The 23,913-nt window shown below is 38.5% G+C and overlaps 1 protein-coding gene across 2 annotated transcripts in view; it reads left to right on the top strand.

Moving 5' to 3' along the window:
• The window catches only part of ADCY2 (adenylate cyclase 2), a 203,609-nt gene that overhangs the window by 57,895 nt on the left and 121,801 nt on the right, over window positions 1-23,913 (top strand). For both annotated transcript variants that reach the window (XM_053936042.1, XM_053936034.1), the window contains one exon: window positions 4,615-4,776. In XM_053936042.1, coding sequence (XP_053792017.1) covers window positions 4,615-4,776 — 162 coding nt within the window. The remainder of the gene's footprint in view (window positions 1-4,614; window positions 4,777-23,913) is intronic.

Genomic DNA, 23,913 nt, shown 5'->3' with positions numbered 1-23,913 from the left:
ATTTCTACTCCACGTACTCTTTACGTGGAGGTAAGGCAACCCCACTGAAGAGTAGAAACTGGTGACACAATGGAGACAAGGTGTCTCAGAACAGGTTGTATCCACAAAAACCAGCATGGATTTATGGCTTGGATCCACTGTAGTTTGTGTCATCAGTCCAAACTAGTGACATTTCCAATAGCAACGTCTGCGAAACACCAAATATTATCAACTTCATGCCAGTTCTCCTAGCTGACAGTCAAGAGAACAGATTAAAGGCTGTAGAAGCCAATGTACATCTAGAGGTACTGGGGCAAAACTGCCAACATGAAAAATGCTCAGAATGGGTTTAACTAAAGAAGGATCTCTACTTCTCTATCTTGTGCAGCCTGAATCTTTCCATTTTGCATGCTGAAGATGTTTAGTCATAGTTGTGTTGTATTCTGTGACAATAATGAGTTTTTGAAAGGGTTCATGATCAGCATATCCCACACCATGGTGTCATTTTACCATTTTGTATCCAGCTCTCTCCAGTGGCATCACTGCAGCAATCTGTATGTGAACTTTTGCTGCCCTTCTGAAAGCAGCTGCACAAAATTTGCAGGAAAATCATCTGTTACATACCCATCCAGGCAGCTACACTATGGCAGCTACTTTAAACCCTTTAAATTGCTGTGGAAAGAACTGCTTACATAATAGATGACAATGTGACCCTGCTGAGGTATGGGAGAAGAAATACAGAGAGCAGAAAACCCACTCAGAGTTTGCTAAGCTCTGACAGTCAAGAGTGATGGGTCAGAGTCCTGGATAATCCTCAGTCAAAGCAGGAAAGCCACGTACTTGTGTGTAAGATGTTGCACCAGTGTTAGCCAAAGTGAATGCTACATTCTGTGATGCACACCATCACTGCTCAAGCACTCCCATCTCCAAGGTATGGATAGCATAAACTCATGGATAAAGTATCTGAGAATCAAATTCCTAAAGCAGTGTAAGTTCAGATCGGGACAAAAAGCATATTTCAACTAGACAGTTGTAGTGATGACCTGCATGAAAGACTGCTTCCAACATAACAGCAACAAGCCTTGTGATTGTGGCACAGTTTGGTCAAACAGGCTACTTTTAATAGTATCAAAAATAATTCACTGTAAATTAACTCTGTGTTTACTGGCAGTGTTGTTTACACACACCAAGTGCAGGCATGCTGTGATCACTAGCATTAGCAAGTCTTGCAGTGACATAGTGGTGTGTTTCAGAGCTTGGCATCACTGCTTTTTAATGTTGCTATCAGCAATATTCTGACAGTTCTTACAAAATGATAATGGAAAGGGCCATTCATGATAAAGATCAATGGTAAAGGCAGACAGTAAAAAGGCAATGTTGATCGTTCTGCAGATTGTGACTCAGACCAAGAATTCTGTTCCTCTTTCTACCTGCTGAAAAGCCTTTGAGTGTTAACTTCTACAATATTAAACTTAAATACACTGGCATTTTGAAAAATTGAAAATTTGAAAAGTCCCAAGTCTTGCATACTATGTATGTCTGTGATCAAGATGAAGGGTAGAAGCATCTTATTTGAGGCTACATGAGAAAAACAGTCTTTGGCCATTGTGAAATGAAAAAGCAACCTCTGTGATAAAAGGAGCTCTCTTGGGTCATTAGACTACTACTAGAAATAGGGGAAATGCAGTGTGACAAAGATTTAAAGAGCTATTGATAGGTGCCATTTCCTACATGTATTTTGGAGGAGAGTTTCTGCCTTAGCATGACTGATAGATGTCCTGCTTTGCAACAGCATTCTCATACCAAATTTCAAAACTGCAAATATATGCAAATATAAGAACTGATGGGTCAATTTTTTAAAATCAAGTATTCTTTGACACAGTTCCTGTGCAACCCAGCCTATTTGAATATGTAATGTCAACAGGGGCTGAACCTCCTAAAAGTGTTCTCTGTTTGTAGTTGTTGAATGTTGAAATTATCCATTTATTTTGACCAGGAAAGAGGTGATTTATAAAACAGTTGTTTACAACAGTTGATACAGGGAATTTGGATCTGATACAGCTGATATCACTAGAAGCATTGCAAAATGTCAAAATCTTGCTCACATGCTTAGTAGCCTGTTTTATTTCAAAGTTGAAAAGCAACAGCATCATACTCCGTCCTACATCCACTTGTTAGTTTGGAAAAGTACTTAACATGTTCTGCACAAATGGAGTGGATCCTTTAGTTTGGCTATAAAGTCAGATGTTAAAAAATATGCAAGTTATATTTTTTGAGACACACCAGTTAAAGAAGAATAATTTTTTATTTTCTAATAATAAAATTTTCACACATATGTGAATACCACATAGGCAATGAGAAAGTTAAACTTGGAAACAACAAAACCTTGTTTACATGAAAAATCACTAAGAATGGGGGCGTTTGAAATCCTTCTTCCAGGACTTAGATCTGGGATTCTTCCTCAAACTTTTTTTTTAATATTAAAATCACAGAACAGTTTGGGTTGGAGGAAGTGTAAAGATCATCTACTTCCAACCTCTCTGCCATGGGAAGGGCAACCTTCCACCAGAGGAGTTTGCTCAGGACCCCATTCAGCCTGGCCTTTAGCTTGAACCATATTTTAGGCAGCTGGTGTTACATGCTAGTAGGATACTTTGCCTTTGGCATCTGTTCATCTTACACCTGCGTTAGAGGACCTTTCACATCCCTTGTTGCTGCCTATCTCATTATTTGGGTTTTCCCTATACTGATGCTGGTTTTCATGACAGAAGATGTAATTGCTTTCACATGATTTGTTCTCAGCAAAATCACATTTGCTATTACCTGTGTTTTTCTTAACTTTTGGGACTCTTGATTATGAATTGCTGTATATGCATTATTATTGGCTGTTATTTCTACAGGAATTAAAGTGAAGCTCATGAGATTTACCCTTTCTCCAGCCTTTCAAAAGTACATGCAATGTTTCTTTTTTCTAGTCTGCCAGTCATTTCTATACCTTTCCCAAGTTTTAAAACTCCAGTTTAAAACTTCCCAGTTGGTTCTATCAATAGCACAGTTGATTTTTCCTCAGCCTGGACAGTTTTAAAACATGATACTGGTATAACCCTTCTCTTACTAGACCAAGTTTGTACACCCTTTTCTTTGCTGTTGGTTTTATTAACATCTGATCACTGTGAAAACTTCTAGGGAGGACTGAAACCAACCAGATATCAAACACTTTTGTTTTCTTGTGGTATCTGTTGGTAGATTAGAAGAGTAGAGAGGCAATTTCTTGCTGTATTTTCTTGTTATTCTTAATTTCCGTTGTAGTTCTCTTTCATTTCATGCCTTTGAACTATTTGACTCTTGAGTATATGGGAGAGCTGACAGCATTGAAAAGGGTACGAGAGATCAAGAAGGAGCTAGATTGATCTTAATGGAGGGATTGGAGAAAGATGAATGGATAACAGAAGTGGACATCATCTCCATCTGGTTCTGTCCCCATGATAGAAAAGAATGTCTCCACTGTCCTACAGGGGCACATACCTTAGACTTCAGTTTTGGCTATGGAGTTGTCACATGCAGATGTGAAGAATACAGACCGGCACTAAGGGAAGTGAGCAGCAAATTACTCCTGCTCATACCTGCCTGGGAGCTTTCTGTGTTCTGTACTGTGTGTATGCAGCTGCTGGATGGTGAATAGGCTTGCAAGTCAACTCAAGCTGATGGAAAGCCTCACATGGAGATATAATTATATACCAGCTGGCGCGTTTTCAGAATCGCCTACTTACTTATGTGTGCAAAACCTGTGTCCCAAATCTAGTTACATTTTCTCCAGTGTGTGGTGGGGTTTGGAATATAAGCACAGCATCAAATATATATTTTCCTATGTACAGCAAAGGAATCCCTTTTGCTGTTATGTGTTGAGCTGTGCATTTGTTCCATAAGGTTAGTTTGGACACTAGTACCCTTTAAAAGAAGCTGACAGGAGATTCTGCATATGGACTGTGATTTTCTGAAGCTGGTTTTCATGATTAAATAAATGTATTACCTTAAAATGTAGTGATTTTATGGAATTTGACATAGGTCATGTAGATACTTATGAAATACAATCTTGTTACATCAAATTTCTTGGCTGAACTTAAGCTTTTTTTTTTTTTTTCCCCATAATTTCATATATGATATTGTGAATTTTTAGGTCATCAAGATGTTCAAAATCTCTCTGTACTGAAATTAAGGCTCTGTGAAGAGTTCGGCAGATTGTTTTGTAATGCAGGTCACAATGAGAATTGACCAGTCCTGGGATAATGCTTTACTTGTAAATAAAGTATTAATAAAAATTAAAAATTGAAAGTATAAATTTGAAGTAAAATTTGAAAAGTCTGGAATATTCTGTAAGTCTGAAACCATGATTTAGTATCTTGAAACTACACTTGTTAAGTCTAATAAAATGTAAATTTTCCAACGCTTAAAAATTATTTCTTCCTAAATCAGTTTTCTTCAGTGTTTAGCAACGATTTTCCCATGAAAAACTGGTGTGTAACTTTATACTGAAGACAGTTCAAAATCAAATGCTATTTTTAAAATCTTATTCCAAAGTGAATTTTGACATGCTTCTTTTTTTTTTTTTTTTCTTTGTCTTGGTGTCTTGCACAGGTATCATTCTTCTTGTTCATCATTTTTGTGGTGTACACCATGCTGCCCTTCAACATGAGGGATGCTATAGTTGCCAGCGTCGTGACCTCTGCGTCTCACACGATTGTGCTGAGCGTCTGTCTGTCAGGCACAGCTGTTGTAAAGGAGCACTTGGTTTGGCAGGTAGGTGCTTTGTGGAGTTAATGATTAACTGCGCGTTGAGTTGCCCGGTAAATGAGCCAGGAGTGCCTTAGTGGGTGCTTGGAGTATAAACTTATTTCTGTCTTGATTTCTGAATTGCTAATTCACAGGTAATTCGCTTTCTAATAATGAGGGTGTCAGTAATGTTATGTCTTCCTGAATTAGACACAAAAGTGGTGGAATCTACAGCCACTTACCATGTGAAAACTTAAATTCCTGAAAAAATACGTGATGCAGCTGTTTTGTGGTAGGTGCCCTACCCCTCTGGTTTGTAAAGAACATTCATCTCCTCACCTCATTAAGGCCTTCCTTCCATGACCAGGGAATTTTTCCAAGTAGCAAAATGTTATCTTTGACATTGTTCCTTTGAATATGCTCAAGTCAGCTGGGTTAAAGTTCTGCTGTGAAGACATTGCCCTCTACAAGTTTGCTCTGGGTCTTGTCCTTCCTTCTGTAACTCTCAGCCATTTATAGGAATTTTACTGCCTAACCCTGATTGGTCCCAATGATTGAACAAGACCGGCTGGCTCCAGACTCCATGACATTTTGGGAACCCATCAGTGTTTGCAGTTGCATCTTGGATTGTAACTCAACTCTGATAATCTACCACATGACATACTGCAGATTAATAATTTGTAAAAATCAAAATATTAGGAGTTGTTTTTCCTTACTCTTTTACATAAGATCTTTTAAATGGTGAATTATTACAGTTTTAGTTGTAGTGCTGTGACGATCCCAGCTGACATTGATAGACATTTGTATTTTTTAAGGAAAACGTAAGATTTCATTCTGAAAAAAAAGAAATGGTTTTTTAGTATAGTTATGCCATGTTAAGGAAACAGAATTATTTTAACTTTTGCGTCAAAATGATACTGAATCTTTTAAGTAAACACATTTTTATAAACATACTAATAGAACAAGAAAGACAGACATCATACTATTTATTATGAATAGCATTAAGAACAAAGCAAATAATAGTTTTAGCAAATAACCATAGCAAATAACCTCTTGAGATACTTACGGCTTACTTTGAGAAACTCTGTGCCTCAAAGTGATTTTACAAATGTCCTGCCTTGTAACTTGTTGTTCAGGAAAATACATTTTATTTCCAGTTATGGCTGCAGGAATATGTTCTACGGAATACTGAAATTGAAGTCTGGTAAACAACATGTGTTCTTAGATGTAATTCTCTGTAGAAATTTTAAATTATGAGCAAGGTAGTTTTGCCTTTTCTTGCTGATTTGGATTAGTTGAGTGGTTTTTTTTGTGAAGGCTGTGAAGTTGTGCTGCATGTTAAGCAAGAACTCTGGACATCTGCAGTTAATGTAGTATTTAAATAATTCAGTAATACAGTTATTGATATTTGTAGTGGAAAAAAATCAGAGAATATTACTCTTCAGTTTTTTTGTTAACCTATGGCTTTTATTCTGGGTATAGATACACTGCTAAAGCAGTATTAATGTTTGCCACTCCTCTAAAATTATTTTGGGTTAAACTTGCTGTTTGCAAAAATTATTTGTTTTTCTTACCTGAGTAGACCATTAACACTTGGTATATCTAAAACAATACTTTCAGAAGATGTATTTTTAGACACATCACCTCCACAGAATAAAAAGAAATAAATCATGGTCTGTGAGGCAAAATGATTGTCTTTCATCTCTTCTGTAACTTTCTGTTTCATTATCAAAGAGTGGCAGTCTTGTCAGTTTGTAAATTTGTTAATAATGTTTACTTTCTGTGTTGTTACTAGTTTTCTATTCTGTCTTTGTAAAATGTGTTAAGTGTTATGAATAACTTGGCAGTTCCTGGAGGTACTGAGTGCACTGCATTCTTGCAAATTTGTGGGAAGGACTAAATGATGCTCCCTCATTCCATTTCATTTTTACATGTACATTTTTAAATTATTATCATTTATACTTTGGAGTGTAAGCAAAAAGTGTTTGTTTTGTGCTCTTTGCTTTTGAAAATTGAAGCTACAAATAAGGGCTTAGGCTAGAGATACTGATTGTGCTAAAAAGAGAAATAACATTTGTCAGTGATACACCTTAAGTTCATAAAGGATATTATAGTATATATATCTTGTATCCTTCAGTAGAGAATACCTACGTCTCCCTTATAATTGCTTCCTATGTTTTGAGACTTCTATTTTATCTTCTCTGAGCTTTCCTTTGGCTGAACAACCATTCTTTCAGTCTTTCTTCTTATGTCAGGTTCTCCTGCCTTATAATGCATTTGATAGGCCTTTGCTGGACCTTGTTCAGTTTTTCAACCTCTTTCAGTGACTGATTTGCATCCCATAACATTTTAAAAGTTAATCATACCTTCAGTCTATGAGAGAGAAAAATCAATGTTCCGAAGCATCTGCTCATTTTGAAATTTGGCAGAGCCTATCTGACTGGTTTTGTCATTCCTTTGTTATCCTCTGTAAGATTTTACATTAAAAAAGTCACTTCCTTAAAGCTGCAAAGCTTAGAATGCTCTTGATCCAGGGTGTGTTGCAATTAGAGATACTGAGATGAAGCTTCCTGCTGGGACAAAGAAGGATTCTTCAACAGACTCTGCTGGTTACATGAAGTAGTCTCTGTTTGACCTACATGTCTTTCGGGGAGAGGGAACACACCTTGGTTTAAAAATCAGGAATGGTGGAGGTGCGCTTCCACAAGCCTTCATATTTTTTCCATGGCTGTTGAGCGCCAGTGTTAGAATTCTGTTCATCTTTCTTTTTAGGAATTTGTCTAGCCTTGTCATCCAGCTTTTGGATCTCATTTTTCTGGCCAGTAGGCTGACAGACCCAACAGGATCCAATTTCTGTTCCTTCCATGAGAGTGCTTGTAGACTATCATGAATTTGCCTCATAACCTTTTTGTCAGTAAAATAAACGAGTTGCCTGCTTTTGCACTAGCTAAGCCTTTCATCACTTTCACAGTTGTTCTTTGAGTCCTCGCTTGTGCTTCATCAACATTTTTCTTGCAGTGTGGGCATTTGCCTTAGAGCAGCGTGCCAGGAGCAGCTGCAGCCGTGCCAAATGCTAATAGGGGCCAGGTCTACAAAGGGGTCAGTGTGCTGCCGTGCCCAGCAGCACGGCGAGACACAGCCTCTACAGTGAAACGCCCGGCTCAGCCTCCCGTGCGCTCCTGTGGGGAATTTAATGCACAGCTGCGGGATCTCTGACGGGAAGGGGGGAAAAAAGACTCCTGTGTTCCAGCCTCAGTTTATGAAAAAAATAAAAAAAACTATGTATGTATGTTTTGGGTTTTTTTTTCTGTTGAAACATTTAATCCTAACCTTTATGAGGTGCACGATCTGGAATCTGGGACTGTGCCCCCTCTTTCCAGGTGAGAATCCTACTGCCAAGCAGAGGACGTTGTTCTGTGTGCTCCAAGACTGCTCTAAGAGAACACGACTCTAATTCTGAGGTAAAGGCATTTGGCTCAGAAGACTTTCACAACTTTAACATCCCTTTCAGTTATTCCTGGAATGGAAAGTATTTAACTGCCATATCTTCCTATAAACACATAACCTGTTTTTCCCCAAACCAGAACAGATTCTTATCAAATACTTGTGTTTTATTCGTTCTATTATCAACTAGTCAACCAGTCTGATCTCTAAAATAGGCTTGATACTATCATTAGAGATACTTTTGTTCTTAATCTGTTAAAAAAAGAGGTAACCAAAATAACTGAACATCCTATAAGCTTCCATTTTTCTTTTCCCCTATGATTTATGTGAGGAGTCTGATTTTTTTATTCTAGTCTTCTAGTTTTACTTTCTCAGCAAGCAATATTGGTGCTCTTGCAATCATTTTTCATGAGCTGTGGCTAAGTGTTTTCTAAACCTTGGCTAAATCACTAAAAACTGCCCTTTTAAATTATTTTTTTAAGTAGTGTTTTTTACATTAGAGGATTTTTTTGGTGGCTTCTTACAGCTCAGTAAAAGGGGTCGCTTTTAAAAGCACACAATTATAGCTAGGCAGAATGCATGTGTGCATACATACAACTTCATATTGGCTTTGGACTATGTTCAGGAATGCATGCACCAAAGGAGATAATTTGTAACAACTTCTGTGAAAGTCTTTGTGTGATCTCATAGCCTTAAGATAATGTTCTGTTGTGGTGGGAGAAAAACAAATGGTAAATGAAAAATTTATTTTCAGGAATGTTTGAATTGGGAAATTCCACGACTTCATCCACAAGATCTTGTGCATTTGCCATCAGCTAAGCTGAAGTCTCCTCTTATAAAATTAAAAATCAGTGGCTATGGCCTACTAAAGAAAAAAAAAATAAATAAACCGAACAAGAGTGACTTGATAAAGGGAATTAGCTTTATTAAAAAAAAAAAATCAATTTTTTCATCACTACACATCTTGAAACAAATTATACCAAAAGCTCATCATCAGAAGTGTAGCACGATTTTCAAAGATGGACAACTTTGGTTTTGGTTGTCATCTATAACATGCAGCATATCATGCAAAAGGCTTATACCTTTTGTTTAGAACATTGAGTTAAATTCATCTGTTAACTTAGTAAATTGAAGAGTTGATGATATTTGCAAGAACTATATTATGTAATAGAGTGCCACAGCAGAAAAATAAAAATAAAAAGCACCAGTATTCATTGGCTTATAAAAGAAGAAAATGTACAGCTCTAGGGCTCAGAAATAGAGTAGAAATTGGTTTATGCTGTTATCACACAGTGCAAGAAAAAAATCATGTTTATTAAAAAAGTCTGGGAAAAAAGCCCATGTCTTTAAGTACATCCAGTGCTGTACAACCCCTGAGGCTGTAAAGCTGCACAGTGAAAGTTTAAAGCACGTAGGAACTGCATTCAGTCTGAGTGTCAAAATGCTGTTACTGGGGGCTGAATTTATCCCTTTTCCTTGAATAATTTTATTTTGAAGGAGATGGGGAAAGGTTATTTGTGAAGGTAAAGCAGCTTAAACAACTCCTGCTTTCTGCTGCTCAGTTTCACAAGGTGAATTGCTGTTGTTCCTTCTGCAGGTGTGGACGGCAGTGACTGCCACGGAAGGAGAGAGGCTCTATTCCTTGTACTCCTTGTAGCAGCAGCTGCCACTGTCCTTCCTGTACCTTGTGCCTTTTCCCCTCTGCTCTCCCCACCCTAGCAGCAGTCTGGCTCAGCACATAGTGCAGCAGCTGGGAGCCACTTTGAGAGAGGAAGGCTCTGTCCTGCACTGCACAATGCAGCAGGCTTATTTTTTATTACTGCACCTTTTCTTTACTCTTGATTTTATGCTTTATCTAGGCAAATAATTGAAATGCCATCTGCTGTGGATTTTTAACTAATTTTCACAATCAGCAGATGCACTTTGTGTTTCACTCCTTCTTTAAAGCAATCTGGACAGTTTGAGTGTGCTTATGAAGAGGTCACTTGCCTACAAGAGTATAGATATGTAGGAGAACATATAATTGCATTTCAGAGTGTTTAAACATAAACACGGAGAACATTAATGTCTTCCAAAAACTCCTTGAGGCTGTAAAGGGAAGACCTGTAATACTTAGTGTGATGGAAGATTCAGCAAAATCCTAGAATTGTATTGTGAAATGAAAGCATGTGTGCAGGTGGCCATGTGGGTTTTCCAAAGCACCATTTACCTGCAGCCCAAAGTCATCATCTGAGAAATGCATAGAAAATAGTCCTGGTGAGATATGTAGGAAATCATCAAAGTACAGAAGATAAGTAATAAATGCCTCCTTTTTTTTAAATCATGGAAATATCTCCAAATAACTCATTAGCAGTGATTCTTACGCTTTACTGAAAGGATTAGATTGACATTTGTGTTAACTTTGTTTAAGTTAATATTTTTATCAGCAGTGAATATTTGTTTATCACTTTCATACTACTTTAGCTTTTCCTATTCTAAAAATGACATTTTCTTGTAGCAATTTTTAGTTTTCCAAAATATAAATTAATTTGTTGAACAAGCTCCCAGTCTTTCAGTCTGTCCTTGAAATTATAAAATGTCTATGTCAGAATGCTCAACCTTGAGGCTACTATACTTCCAAAACTGTAAAAAAATTAAAACAGGTGCTAGGAAATTCGAATACTTCTAGGCTGAAGCAGCAACTAAACTGTCACCTATACAGCATACCTTTTGCAAGGCAGTTGTATGCCAGATCTTTCTATAGATGACTTTAATGTAAATAACTGACCAGTAAAAGGTTAAACCCATGAATTCAGAATTTTGTAATACTGTGCATCCAGATGATTTTTCTTGGGTAAAGAATCCTAGTTACTTCATCTGAGTTAGGTTTGCTGGTTTCCTTCCATTTTCACAGATGTTGGCCAGCCTTTTCAGTCACATAGTACTTTTACAGACTGGTATTTTTTGTTAAATTTATTGTGAATTAGTTCTTTTCTTAATGCAGCTGGACCATTAAATTCTGTGAATGATACTCACTCTAGGCATGATGCTTTGTCATTTCATATACTCCAAGAATTACCGTATAGCTCTACATATCATTTGGAAGGATTCTGTAAAAGAAAAATGTCTTTCACTATCAATATGTGAATACATTTCCTCATCCTGTCAGCCACTTTTAGTGTAGCATAAAACATGGATCAGGAGCACAAACACCTGTTGTTGTGTAGAGAAGACTTTGGTGAGTCAGAATCCACCTTGCAGTGGTTCAAGACCCCATCTCTTTGTAGATGCCTGCAGTAGGATGTGATCTTTCTCTTTGTCATCTAAGCCCCTGCCATCCACCAGTGCTAAGCTGCTGGTCAAGTAGAAGTCATTCCTCTTCCAATCATCTTCTAAACCATGCACTCCTGTGCACTCATGGCAGTGTGTCCTTGTGCAAGTCCCTGGATAGCCCTTGTTTCCCTCAGCACACTTCTGCCATGTGTTTCAGTAAAATGCTGGCTGCAGAACTGCCTTAACTGCAGCCTCCAAGTGCCCATCTTGTAGGTCCTGTGGTGGAATCAGTTAATGCTCCCAAATAAGCATGTGGAGGCCAGGAGCAAAGGAGGTAAACTTCTGCCACGTTTTTGGGGTTTTTTCTTAGCAGCGACAGCTATGCTACTGGTGAAAGGGGAACTGTTCTCTGGCCCTGGAGTTGGTAGCACAGCCCAGCTTCTGTTTACTTGCCTAAACTCCCGCCCCTTTCCCTTCCCCAAACACAGTGGTCAGGTGTCAGCTTCTTCCAAAACACTCCTGACATATTCTGTCCTCTAAGACATGTCAAGGCTCTGGGAAAATACTGCTTTGCCCAGACCAAAATGGTGCTAGTGAGCAAGGTAACAGCTATACAGAAGCAATGATCATGGAACTCAAAAGTGCCTTCCACTCTGGTTTACCAGCAGAGACACAGCTGGAGGACATCGTTTGTAAACCTTAAAGTAAACCTGGATCTGGTGCTGGGTGATATTGTTTAGTGGATTAGGGTCTACAGTGATAGTTCTGGGTTGACTGCCAGTTGGACTGGATGATCCTGTAGGTCTCTTCCAGCCCTGATGAATCTATGATCCTGTGCACCCATCAATTCCTAATTCTTCAGAGGGATTGTACCTTTGGAAATTGCACTGCATATTCTTTTGCCTCTCAAGATATATGTGTCCCTACATACCCAGTAAGTGGCATCATTATTTGTTATCTGTGGGCCTGAGAAGAAATCATGTCTCTCCTGTGCCTCTCTCTAGTTATGTGCAATAAATTATGTTTATCTACCATCAGTTTAGAACTGGTTCTGGGTATACTAAAGACTGTATGCTGCATATTTTCTGCGAAGGTCACCTGCCTGAACTCTGCTAGCTCTTACCTGTTTCTGAGTGGGGCAGTATGAGTTACAACTTTGATTGCAGCTGTGTGCAAACAGGAAAGGGTACAGTTTATCAGACATAAAGTTATGAACATAAAGTCATGAACATAAAGTTATGTTCATATATCTATTTGCAGTTTTATTTTCTTTGTTCCTTTGAGGATATATTTTCTCCTAGATGTGTGGCAGTCTATCAGCTCAGAAGCCACAAGAACACAGGTCTGAAGTCAGCAAGCTGTCTCTGTCCCAGGCCGGCTCAGGTCCGCAGGCTTTGGGAGTTCAGGCTGTGTGAAAGCACTTATGCTGCTCTGGAAACACAAAGCTGTGCAGAGATCTGTCTGCATCTGAACCTTAGGCCAGCTTCCATGTCTTTGGATATACAATAGCATGGTTAATCCTAAGCCCTTTAGTCTTTTAACAAATAATTACGACTTACCAATATTGAAATAGCATACATCTGCAGAAGATTCAAATGCTTATGGGTCCCCAGAACTAAGGCTGATAGGGCATCATTGACTGAAGACTCAGCAGGACAGGAAACAAACAAACTAAAGGAGCAAAATCACCCTAAGGGATTGCAGCAGATGTTTTGTTCTTGATGCATGCAAAATGCTAGCTACTCAAGATCCCAGTGCCTGTTGTTCAAACAGTTGTTGCCACTATGTGCTGGTGCAGAAGAGGATGAAAAGAAGGACTTGAAAGTTCATTGGGTCAGTTTTAAACTGGGGAAAATGATTGCAACATTGATGAATGCAAATTATGAGGTCAGATTCTGAAGCATGAGACTCTGAGTTCTTCAACACAGCTGGAGCACAGTTTTGTGTTTTAGAAGCCAAAACTGAGTTTTGCTCCAAAGAGATAAATCAAGCTTTGCTGTGAAGAAATTTGTTCATTTAAAAGATTTCTAATGGCCTCTTAAACAATCTCCTTTGTCTTGAATACTCTCTCATTCTTTATGGTCCTACTTTTGTAGCCTCTCTGTCACAGTAATATTTCTTCAGGTTAACTTCAGCAGGTTTGTCTGTCCTAGTTACTCCTATTACTTGCTACACTTTGCCCCTAGATATGTAGAGATGAGATCCTACTGAAGTTATTTATAGACAGGAAAAGACTGTGTCCAGATGAGCATTTACTCACATATGTACTTTTAGTAAAACTGTTGGGATTATTCAAGGAGGTTTGCAACAGCTTGTGTGAGAGAGCTTCACACTCTGAATGCAGATATGAGGTATGCAATTATCCTGTTTCCTCTGGTATGTAGGGGATGAGATAGAATTTTAGCTTTTGATGGAAGTCAGCTGGGGTTTTGCTGATGATCTCTGAATGCTGACTGCTGCTGACCTCAATGTACACAGACACACACACACTGCTTGGTCTTTGGTGTGAGTCATTAAAATTTGGCCTCTGGAAAGAGCAGGACAAATAGTGACATAGTGACAAGGAGCAATGCTCCAGGTGGTCTGCCTGCTCCAGCCAACTCACACAGGCCAGCAGGCAGGAGCAGAGAGAAGAGATAGTACTCTCCCAGTGTGACACCCGGAGAGCCTGTTGCTGTTGTGACGGTGTCCTCAGGGTCTAGCAGGGCAGCGAAGTGGTGGCATTCCAACCCCAGTTCTTTTGCCCTAACAGACTATTTAGATCCACTCATTTATCATGTTTAATTTATTTCATAACATCAAATGCAGTCAGGTGGGTTAAAATCTTTAGGGCTTGCCTTGCCTTCCCCCCTTCCCTCTCCCCCCCTTCTTTTTTTAATAAAATAAGCATAGAATAACAATTCAAAAGTCTTGAAAGTGGAGAAATGGCCACAATAAAAAAAAAAGTATAGCAAAAGGAGGGGGCAGAGAAGACACATTAAATTATCTGTGCAAAAATGATACAAAAGCATAAATGCTAATAAATAGGAGAAGTAGAATACTGAAAAGTTGAAAGGTGGGTAATGAGGCACCTTTAATAATGTTCTCTATTATTTGCTCAAAGATTTTGCTTTATTTGCTGTTCAGGCATCAACGATGGTGCTGGGTTTTTTTTTTTTTTTTTTTTTTTTTTTTTTCTGCTATCCAGTCATGTAGACAGTAAATGTTTTCCTTGAATATTTGGAACTTTCTCACCTCAGTTCAGTTTATTGATGCTGCACCAATGATGTCTCTGAATGCAGAGATTATTCCCATTCTACTCTTATTGGTATTGACTGTGTCACTTCAGAATCTCTTTCATATGGTGCACAGATAGTCCCTGAAATCATTATCTAGTTATTTTCTCTGAACTACATTATTTCAGCTTCCACTGAGCTGCATTTGCTAAAAATATTCTTGAGTCAAATCCTGGGGTTGCACACAAGCAGAGCTGGCCTGCCTGGGACAGTGGGGGATCAAGCAGTAACCTTTTAAAACATGTTCTGTATCCTCCCTGGACCTACGTGTGCTGTCAGTCCTAGAGTGACCTTTAAGCTCCTGCAAGGTTAGAACAGAGTACAAATACAGATCCCACTTTCCAACTCTTTTCCTCAGCACAGTTAGTGTTAAACCCAGCTCTGCATTTGAATCGCCTGGTGCAGGTCTTGAATGAGAGACTGATACTGATGGGTCTTGAGTGGCCAATTTCTGCCCCTTTCCCTCCTCTGAGAGGGGAAGACTACAAACATGCTGGAAAGGTGTGCTGGAGAGCCATTTTAGTCTAGCTGGAGCAGCCTCAGCAGTGACTCCAATCCTTCTCATATTACTGCTGGGATGATCATTGCAGCTGCAACCAGCTGGTCCTGTCTGGAAACAATGTGTCTCTACACACTGGATTTGGATATTTTAGATATTTCCCTTGTCTCAACCTTTGGCTGACATCCATCATCTGTGCTTTCTAAACTCCACTGACTCTTAGATTGGATCAGCTGTTACGTCAATGTTAATTAAAAGCTAATCTTCAAAAATATGAAGGAGCAGGTAAGCAGTGACAGAGGAATCCCAATAACCTAATCAGAGCAAATTGGATACTTAACTGACTTAGGATGGGATGTCTGGGGGAGGAACCAAAGTGGGGAAAAGGAGGGTGCATAATGGTTTGGAGGAGGAACAGATATGGGAGGATAGATGAACAAGGCAATGAAAGCAGATGACCATGTATTAAGAGGCTGTGGTCAGTGCCATTATCTGGCCATGCCCTGTCCCTGACCCATGCTGTTTGTCCTGTCTTCTTCTCAACCTCCATTCCTAATACCCATTCTGTGTACCCATATGTGTGTGGGGAGACCATAGAATGGAAACCTTGTGTCACAGGGTCCCTCCCAGGTGTTGTAGTGGAGCAGCTGGAGAGAATGGAGAGGTCTAAGTACTCCCTAGTACTTAGGGGCTTGTGGGTCAGAGGGGCTCAAGAGCTGGGGCACATGTATTTTGTGGGTGTGTATCAGCACGTATGATCACTGGTCAGCCCACACTAGTGGTGAGTAGGAGATGAGGCCATGAGCCTGGGTTGGATTCTGGAGAGGTTAGAAGCCATGTGGCCTGACTACTGGAAGAAGCATCCAAGCCAGACCAGAGACATACTTGTTTGTGCAGGTGGATGATGATCCACAGGTCTGCTATTGAACAGATCTGTGGCCGGTTACTGGAGGGATATAGAATGTAACTATGTATGTATTCTATACTAAATTTCTTTCACCCTGGTCAGCCAAAGAGGGAGCAGGACCAGGATGTTGGTGTAGCTTGTGTTTGCCCAAGTACTGCATTGATCTTGTGTTTTTCTGTCTGTGTTGATCTGTGTGGCTGGCTATAAGTATGTGTATAAATGCACTGTATGGAGTTGTGACTGGATGGATGTGGGGATGTGGTGCTGCAGCAGCTTTGCCTCTGTCAGACTACCAGAGTCAGAAACCTCCAACATAAACCAGAGCCATGTATTTTCAAGAGGAATTCCATATGTTCATAAACAGCATTATGATTTTGCCTAGGAAGTGGTTTTCTTGGTGAACTTGATGAAGATTTGACTTTAATATCTTTGCAGTGAATAACACAGGGACAGTTTCTCCTTTGGGCATCCCTTCCCTTCATATTCACATGTGGGATGTGGTAAGCCCTGAATCCATAAGCTGTGGTCATCATGAGAAAACATTAAACTTTCATATCTCCTTCTGGGAGTTGCAGACGTGTGTATTACTGCATGATGAGGTAGTTGGCTTTTGACTTTACATTTGCTGATCAGCATCAGGGTTCCAGGCAATCGCAATAGTATCAAAGTTAAAGAAGAAAAAGTGTGGAAATGCTGCTCTGTAATGAACTGATATGATACCTGGCAGTGAAGGATTGCTGCAGGCAGATGCTATGAGGGTGCAGAGAGAAGGGAAAGATTTTCTGATGCAAACTGCCTAAGCAGGCAGTGCTGTCCCTAGAGAGACATTGAGCATTCAGGTAGCAGAGCACATTTTTTTCCTCTTCAATGTCACTGAAAGAAATATAAGGGTACAGAGCAGAGGTGAGCCCAGAATGTTAGAGTCAAGCCAGAAAGGTTGTTATAAATTTTTGAGAAAGATTGAATATCACTTGTGAAAAGGGATTTACAGTAATGAATGCTCTTTCCATCCCTGAAATATCTGACACAGTTCCTTATGTTCTTATTAGAAATTTATATTAGCTGTTATTTAGTTTTTGAAAACAGCACAAGGAAGGTAATGGTGCTGAGATTCTCCTTCATGCTAGGCTCAGTTTGGATGATTTGATACGAAACATAATGGGATATCTCAGAGAACTGAGGAGCTGAGAGGTAGGACAAGAGTTGGACTTAAGTGCTTCAAGGTGATGCTCCTCTGTGTCTGCAATGCTTCTTTGCAGTTGTGATGTGTGCAGCTAAATTGGCTTCTTTTGCACTTCCCTTAAATAAGTCTTCCCTTCCTGAAAACTAGAACTGTTTGCTAGAATGTTGATAGCTCTGAAAGTGGCACCCTTTGGTTAGCACTGACTATAAACTAGCAGAAGTCAGAAGTCCAGAGATATTCAAGAACCATCTGGACACAGTCCTTTTCTATGTGCTCTAGGATGACCTTGCTTAAACAGAGAGTTTGGGCCAGATCACCCATTGTGGTCCCTTCCAACTGTAACCATCAGTGATTCTGTGAAGTCTGCCATTTTCATTTAGCTTTCTAAGTTCAAATTGCTCCTTGTAAATTGCTGGAAGTTTTCTCCCAAGACTTGTGTCTTTCTATTTCCCTCACACCTTGGTATAAAATCAATTTTTGCTTATTTTTTTGCTTATTCTTTCTTACAAACCTGTTTTTTACTTCTTTTTCTGACCTAGCTGGGCCTTTTAAAAATTCTAATTTATGTGGGTTTTTTTTATTCTTCAGTATAGTTCATCCTGCTTAACAGCTTCCTGTGACAGAGTTCATCAGCTTACCTGTGTTGTAAGAAGAACCATCTTTTGCTTGTTTCAAACCTGTCATCTGTTTGCATCCCCCAAATTCTTACACTGGAAAAGACTGAACTTTCAAGCTCAGTTCAGCCTTTCCAGATCATTTATGATCTTATAAACCTCTGTCACACCTCCTCTATCATTTTTTTCTCAGGCTGCAGAATTGAAAATTATTTATCTTTCCTTGTTTAGAAGGCATTCCATACCTTTGATCTTCCTTATTGCTTTTCTCTGATCTGAAAGTTTTCTCTTACACAGTATGAAAGCACAGTCTCGAAGACAGAAAATCCATTAAGACTTCATAACATGCTTGTTCGGTAAGGAAGTAGGTCATTGTAAATTCTGATGACCCTGAATAAAGAGGAAAAAAATGACTAGCCTGATGCTCAAGGCAAGCACAAATTAGCTGAAATGTTACTAGTGAAGGAAATTAAAAATCTGCGACCTGACCCATGCTATCTTGAGGGGAAGACTTGGAGCATTTTGCTTAACAAAATGCACATGATTCTGTAGCTTGTGAAGGAGGTTCAGAAGAACTGTTATGCATTAATTAGGGTGAAGTAAGAGAAATAAATATGTTCGCTTTTCATGTCAGAAGCTAAAATGTTGAGGTCTGCTTGTACTAAAAATAATTCTAAAGGAGAAAATAGTGGTTCTGATTATACTGTATTATGCTAAGACCTGAGCAGCTAGGTTTGTTTCTGCAGGGCTGTTGCTTATTGGATTATTATCTTTTTTTTTTTTTTAACAACTCCAATTTAAGAGTTATGAAAAAAAAAATTATGCTTCTATACCCATATTACTAGGGATGTGGGAAATGAAAATCTGTACTTAGAAGCAAAGAATCCTTCCTAGACCAGGAGGGAAAAATTGATATTTCTTTTTTTTCTAAGTAACTCTATTCCTCTTAAAAAAACATGTATTCACCAAAAGAACATATAAATAGAAACGAATTAAAAAAAAATTTAAAATTGCAGTGTATCTGAATGATACTGCAGTTACTGTCTCATTAACTGGATGCCAAAAGAAGGCAGTGATAATTGTGTAGCTGCTGCTAAGAAAATTTTCAGAATGCATTATGGATGTTGTGCCTCATCCTGACAAAGTCAGTTCACAAAAGAGCAATAAGCACTGTCTCAAAGGAGTGTTATGTTTCAGATATCAAAATCTTCCCTTAACAAGCTTCCAAGACATAGATCAAAGTAGAACTACAGTGGGTACGGGCTTGAAACTCATACATATTTTCTTGAACTCGGGATTGCAAATCTGTTCCTATTTTGGAAATGAGTTAATTCCAGTATTTTTCAGGGAAAGTTCATGGTATGTTCTGTGGTATTCAGCATTTTAGCAGTGATAAAATGCTTTACATTATATGATGTCTTGACAACATTAGTGCCTGTATATGTGTATATATAATATGCAAAATTATATCTATATAATGTACATAAGATAGATAAATATATTTTTTTTCTCCTCATCTACACATGTTTTTTTTTAACAGCAAATCAAAGTCTCTGGACTATACTCTTGTTTTTCAGCTGTGGTTAGTGAGGTGTTTTGATTACACTTGTGTCCAAGTACCTTCCATTTTATTTCAGTGAGTCCAGCTGGAATTAAACTCATCTCAGTATCGCAGGACATTTTCATAAGTCTGAACCCAAGTATAGAGGCCTTCTTTCCACAAATTCTGTTTCTTCATCAAGTTCTTGTACTTTGCCTTGATGTCAGCAATGGGCCATCAAGTTGGACTACTCATATGAACACAGTGCTGCCTCTGAGAGGGACAGAATAGGCTTGAACAAGAAAGCTGTGTGTGTACCTCCTAGAAAGATTGAGACTGTCAAGGTTCAGTTTTCTTTTGCTGCCATTTACAGTGTTTAAGGGAGGTGGAGAAAGCTGTGGTAAGGGACAGTGCTAAACCACAGTGTACATGGAAAACTAATAATTTATTTTTAAAAGTTGTTAAGCCTCCTACAATGTTACACTTATATAAGCAAGCTCTTGGAAATAGAACAGCAAATATGATTAATGATGTTTTGGGTGGTTCTGTTTTCCCCTTTCCCTATAGTGTTGTAGAGAAATTCAAAGACATTTAACAGAAAGTTAAGTCTCCTCTACTTCTATGAAGTTTGTTGAACTGGATGAAAAAAGAAAATAAATCCACAGCTATATTCAGTTACATAACTACTTTAAAATTTTATGCTTTCCAACGGTAGACCAGTAATAACATTTCATCAGTGCCAAAGTGCCATGTTACGTTGCTTTGGGATTCAGAAGAGTGTGTCTCTCTGGCTTCATCTCTTGAAGTCCTGTTGATTTACTTGAAGTCCTTTGAAGTGTCATCTTTATGCTGTATGCCTCCATCAATTCCATTTCTTCATTGGTTAAATGCTGCTTTTAATATGTGGTGTCATACAGTTTGACCTCAAACATCCTTTGTTACATTTGTAGCATGAGGACAATTAATGCAAAGAAAATGATCAGATCTGGAGTGGAAAATAACATCTTGTATTTGGCCATATTCTTGTCTATTCTGAACAGATCTGATGAATATCATTATGTATTTTAGGATCTTTCATATGGTACATTAAAAAATCATCTTGCTTTCTTAAAGTTTTAAAAAATTCAATACAACTTAATGGGTTTCCTTATTTTAATTTTGTTTGTTGTCTCCACCTGCACTGCGGGCAATTTAATCACTTTGCACCTGAAACATGAAGTGTGTTGTATCTTCAGCATGAGCCTGGAAATCATATAACCTTAACTTGTCCAGGGCCAGAAAGTACCTTAGGGTCTAAAGTGTGCTGTTCAAGTAGAAGTAAAGACTAATGTGTAGATTACAGAGCCAGAAGGAGCTGCAAGGATCATCTGGTGCCACAGTGTTTCTGAGATCAATATTATGTTCCTCACCTGACAATTCTCATCAAGGCTTTTGGCTCCCTCCCCATGCAGTTAGTGTTGATGGTGATTGCCTTTGACAACCTTTGAAAGCAGCACAGAAAGAAGAAAAGCAAAATCTGTTTGCTCATCTATCACAGAGCTTCTAAAGAGCCTTTCTGTATCCACTCTGACGCTGCTATACCTGCTCTTTAAAATCCAGATTGATTTGTGTCTCAACGTGGAGGAAATTTGATTCCAACTTGTGAATGGACTTTCCCGTCATCATTAAGGCTCGGAGATGTTTGCCACGACCTAGGTCATGCTGACCTTAATTAAAGACCCAATCACCATGTCTCAGCTAACGTCACACACTATTTTCATAGTCCCTTGCTGCAGTAGTTCCTCAGAAAGCTAGCAACTGAGCACAGCACAGGCAAGGAAAAGACACGCAGTTAACTTGTTTCCAAAACATCTTTATTCAAATGTGATTTAAATTTCCTCAGTTATGGAAACATTTCCCATGATATGATAGAAGTTCCTGTAACTACCATAAACATGCTAGATGGGAGGCAAATCTGGAGTATTTAATTTGTTTGTTTATTTTTAACAGCAGTAACATGCATGTCTCATCCAAAATGCAGCACATTAAACTTAGTCATTTTCCACCTACTCTCCCTTTTGTGGTGTTCTTTTTTTTTTTTTTTTCCTGCAGCTCCTGTATTACATGCTCTTTTGTGCAGCCTGTAAATTTCTTCCTTGTCTGGGGACCCACTCTGGCATGGGATCAGGGGCAGGCTGCCTGGGGCTTACAGAAGAGAGGGGAATGCAGCAGAGGCAAGGGCAGTGTCCTTGTAGGGCACCACGTTCTCCTACTCCCTTCCCCAGAGAAGGGAGTCCCAGCCAGCAGGCACCACTGCATCCCATCACATGCTTCAGAGCAAGATAGTTGGCAGCTCCGTAATCTTCTAAATTTTTTCTACTTTTTCTGTCATGGATGCATCATGAATTTTGAAAAACAAGGATTGTGAAGAAGAGAGGTTGTTTAATGGAGGGTGGGATATAAAGCTATTAAAACAAGCAGAAAATCCCAAATGTGGAGAGCATAAAAATTATTTATGTGCCACAAAGTATTAATTTTGGGAAATGTTTAGCCTCCAGGATTCATCTTGCAGCCTCGTTTATAACGAGGGATTTTCTTAGACATGCCCATGACAATCTTGGTGTTTTTATAACCATCTTGGTCAGCACCATGTTTTAATCTGAGTCTTTAAGGCAGTCGATTTCTCTCAAGTATGATTAATAAAGAAGTTAATAGATTGAATATAACAATTTCTGTGTTTTAAAATTGTATACATCTTCCTGTACTTCAAGATAATTTATCAATAATTCTAACAATTTTTTTGTTTTATTATCTTCTGTTACTTGGCAGTAACTCAGAGCAACTCAGTCCTTAATTATCCATCTGACACTAGTCTCTAGTTGAGGTAGGAGATTAATTTTTTCCTTCATCCATAATAGAAATTTGCAGTGTATTTCCAGCTATTGTGCTATAGTTTGTTTATTTATATGTTTTTAGCGTATGAAATTATAATTTCATGTGTTGTGAGATGGTTTATTACTATTAATTTTGTTGGAATTGACTACTGGTGGTTGTTCAGATTTATCCCTTGAGTGAGCAGGGAGGGTGTCTCACCCAGCTGCCTACAGGTGCTGGCCACCTGCAGTACCTTTGACCAAAGAACTAACTCACTCTAAGCATGCTGCTTGTGATGGGTTCTGATTAATTACTAAATTAGTGTTGAAAGACTGGTAGAGAATCATTTAAATATCAGATGAATATTGCCTCCAATATATAATAGCAGGCAAGCCTCTAAAGAATTTATGAAAGAATAGACTGCTGAATAAATGTCCGTTAAATCCAGCTAGATCTTTCTTGAGATGCTTTTAGAGTAACTTTTAATTTGCTTTCAGTGCATAGGCATTAAATATATTAATGAACTGTTGTAATTCTGTTTTTGTGTCTTACTAGTTTAATTCCTCTTAACTCTTTGAGTATTCTTTGACCATTGTGGTAATTGTTTTTAAAAAAATCTTATTTTAAGTGACATTCATTTAATCATTTATTGAACACATATATTGTTCAACAAGCAAGAAATGTCAAAAGTCCTAGTAAAACCTGCAGTATTTAAAAGCACGGAAGCACTTACTGTCTTTTCAGCGAAGTGTGAATATTGATTTTTAAAATCTAGATAGATTTTGGCCCCCTCTCATCTGATATTTAGTAGGTGTGAGCCAATCATTTCCATGCCTATAATCTGCTAAAACTGCTTTTAAAATAGCTCCCTGTAATACCTGCTTAACATCTTTTATTTTTACCAATTGGTTGCCTAGATTATCTGTGAAGAAAGCAAAACATAAAGATATTTCATTTAGTAGCAGCACAACTTTGATGCTGTTTGTAAACAAACAGAATTTTACTCCAGACTTACTTTCCAAAGTCTAATATTTTTTTGCGGGGGGGTTGGAAGGTGACACAATGTTGAAGTGACCTGCATGGGAGGAGTGACTGCATGATGTCTGTGTGTACTTCACGTGTGGTTTTCTGCCACAGTTCTATATCCGTTAAGCAGACAATTACTCTTTTTGCCTGGAAACAAAAAGTTCTGTGTATAAACACTTAGAAGATTATGAGCTTTCAGGTATTAGAAAGCAAGGCAAAAGTAACTTTGTAGTATTTTTTAGCACTTTCCATTACTCTATAAAAGATGCTTTTGAGCTTTAAATGCAGGAAATCCCAGAGGAAAAGCTCTTTTTTTTTTGTAACATTTGAGTTAGTTACATTCCTAGCATACATGATGCAGAAACACTCCATCAGATTGCTACCTTTGGTGGGTTAGAGGAATAAAAATACAGAGGCTGGTTTTGAATTTCTCTCGTTGCTTGGCAGTTTTGGCAGCATGTGGCACAAATCTGAGGGAAACCCAGATGTGCAGCAGCTGCACTTCAGTGGAAATTGGTTGATCCATTGGCTGTGTTGTTCCATTTTCATTAGATTGACACAGTACATTTTT

Source organism: Vidua chalybeata, chromosome 1, assembly GCF_026979565.1.
Source record: "Vidua chalybeata isolate OUT-0048 chromosome 1, bVidCha1 merged haplotype, whole genome shotgun sequence".
In the NCBI taxonomy this organism is placed as follows: domain Eukaryota; kingdom Metazoa; phylum Chordata; class Aves; order Passeriformes; family Viduidae; genus Vidua; species Vidua chalybeata.
This window is presented reverse-complemented; position numbering and strand designations above follow the sequence as displayed.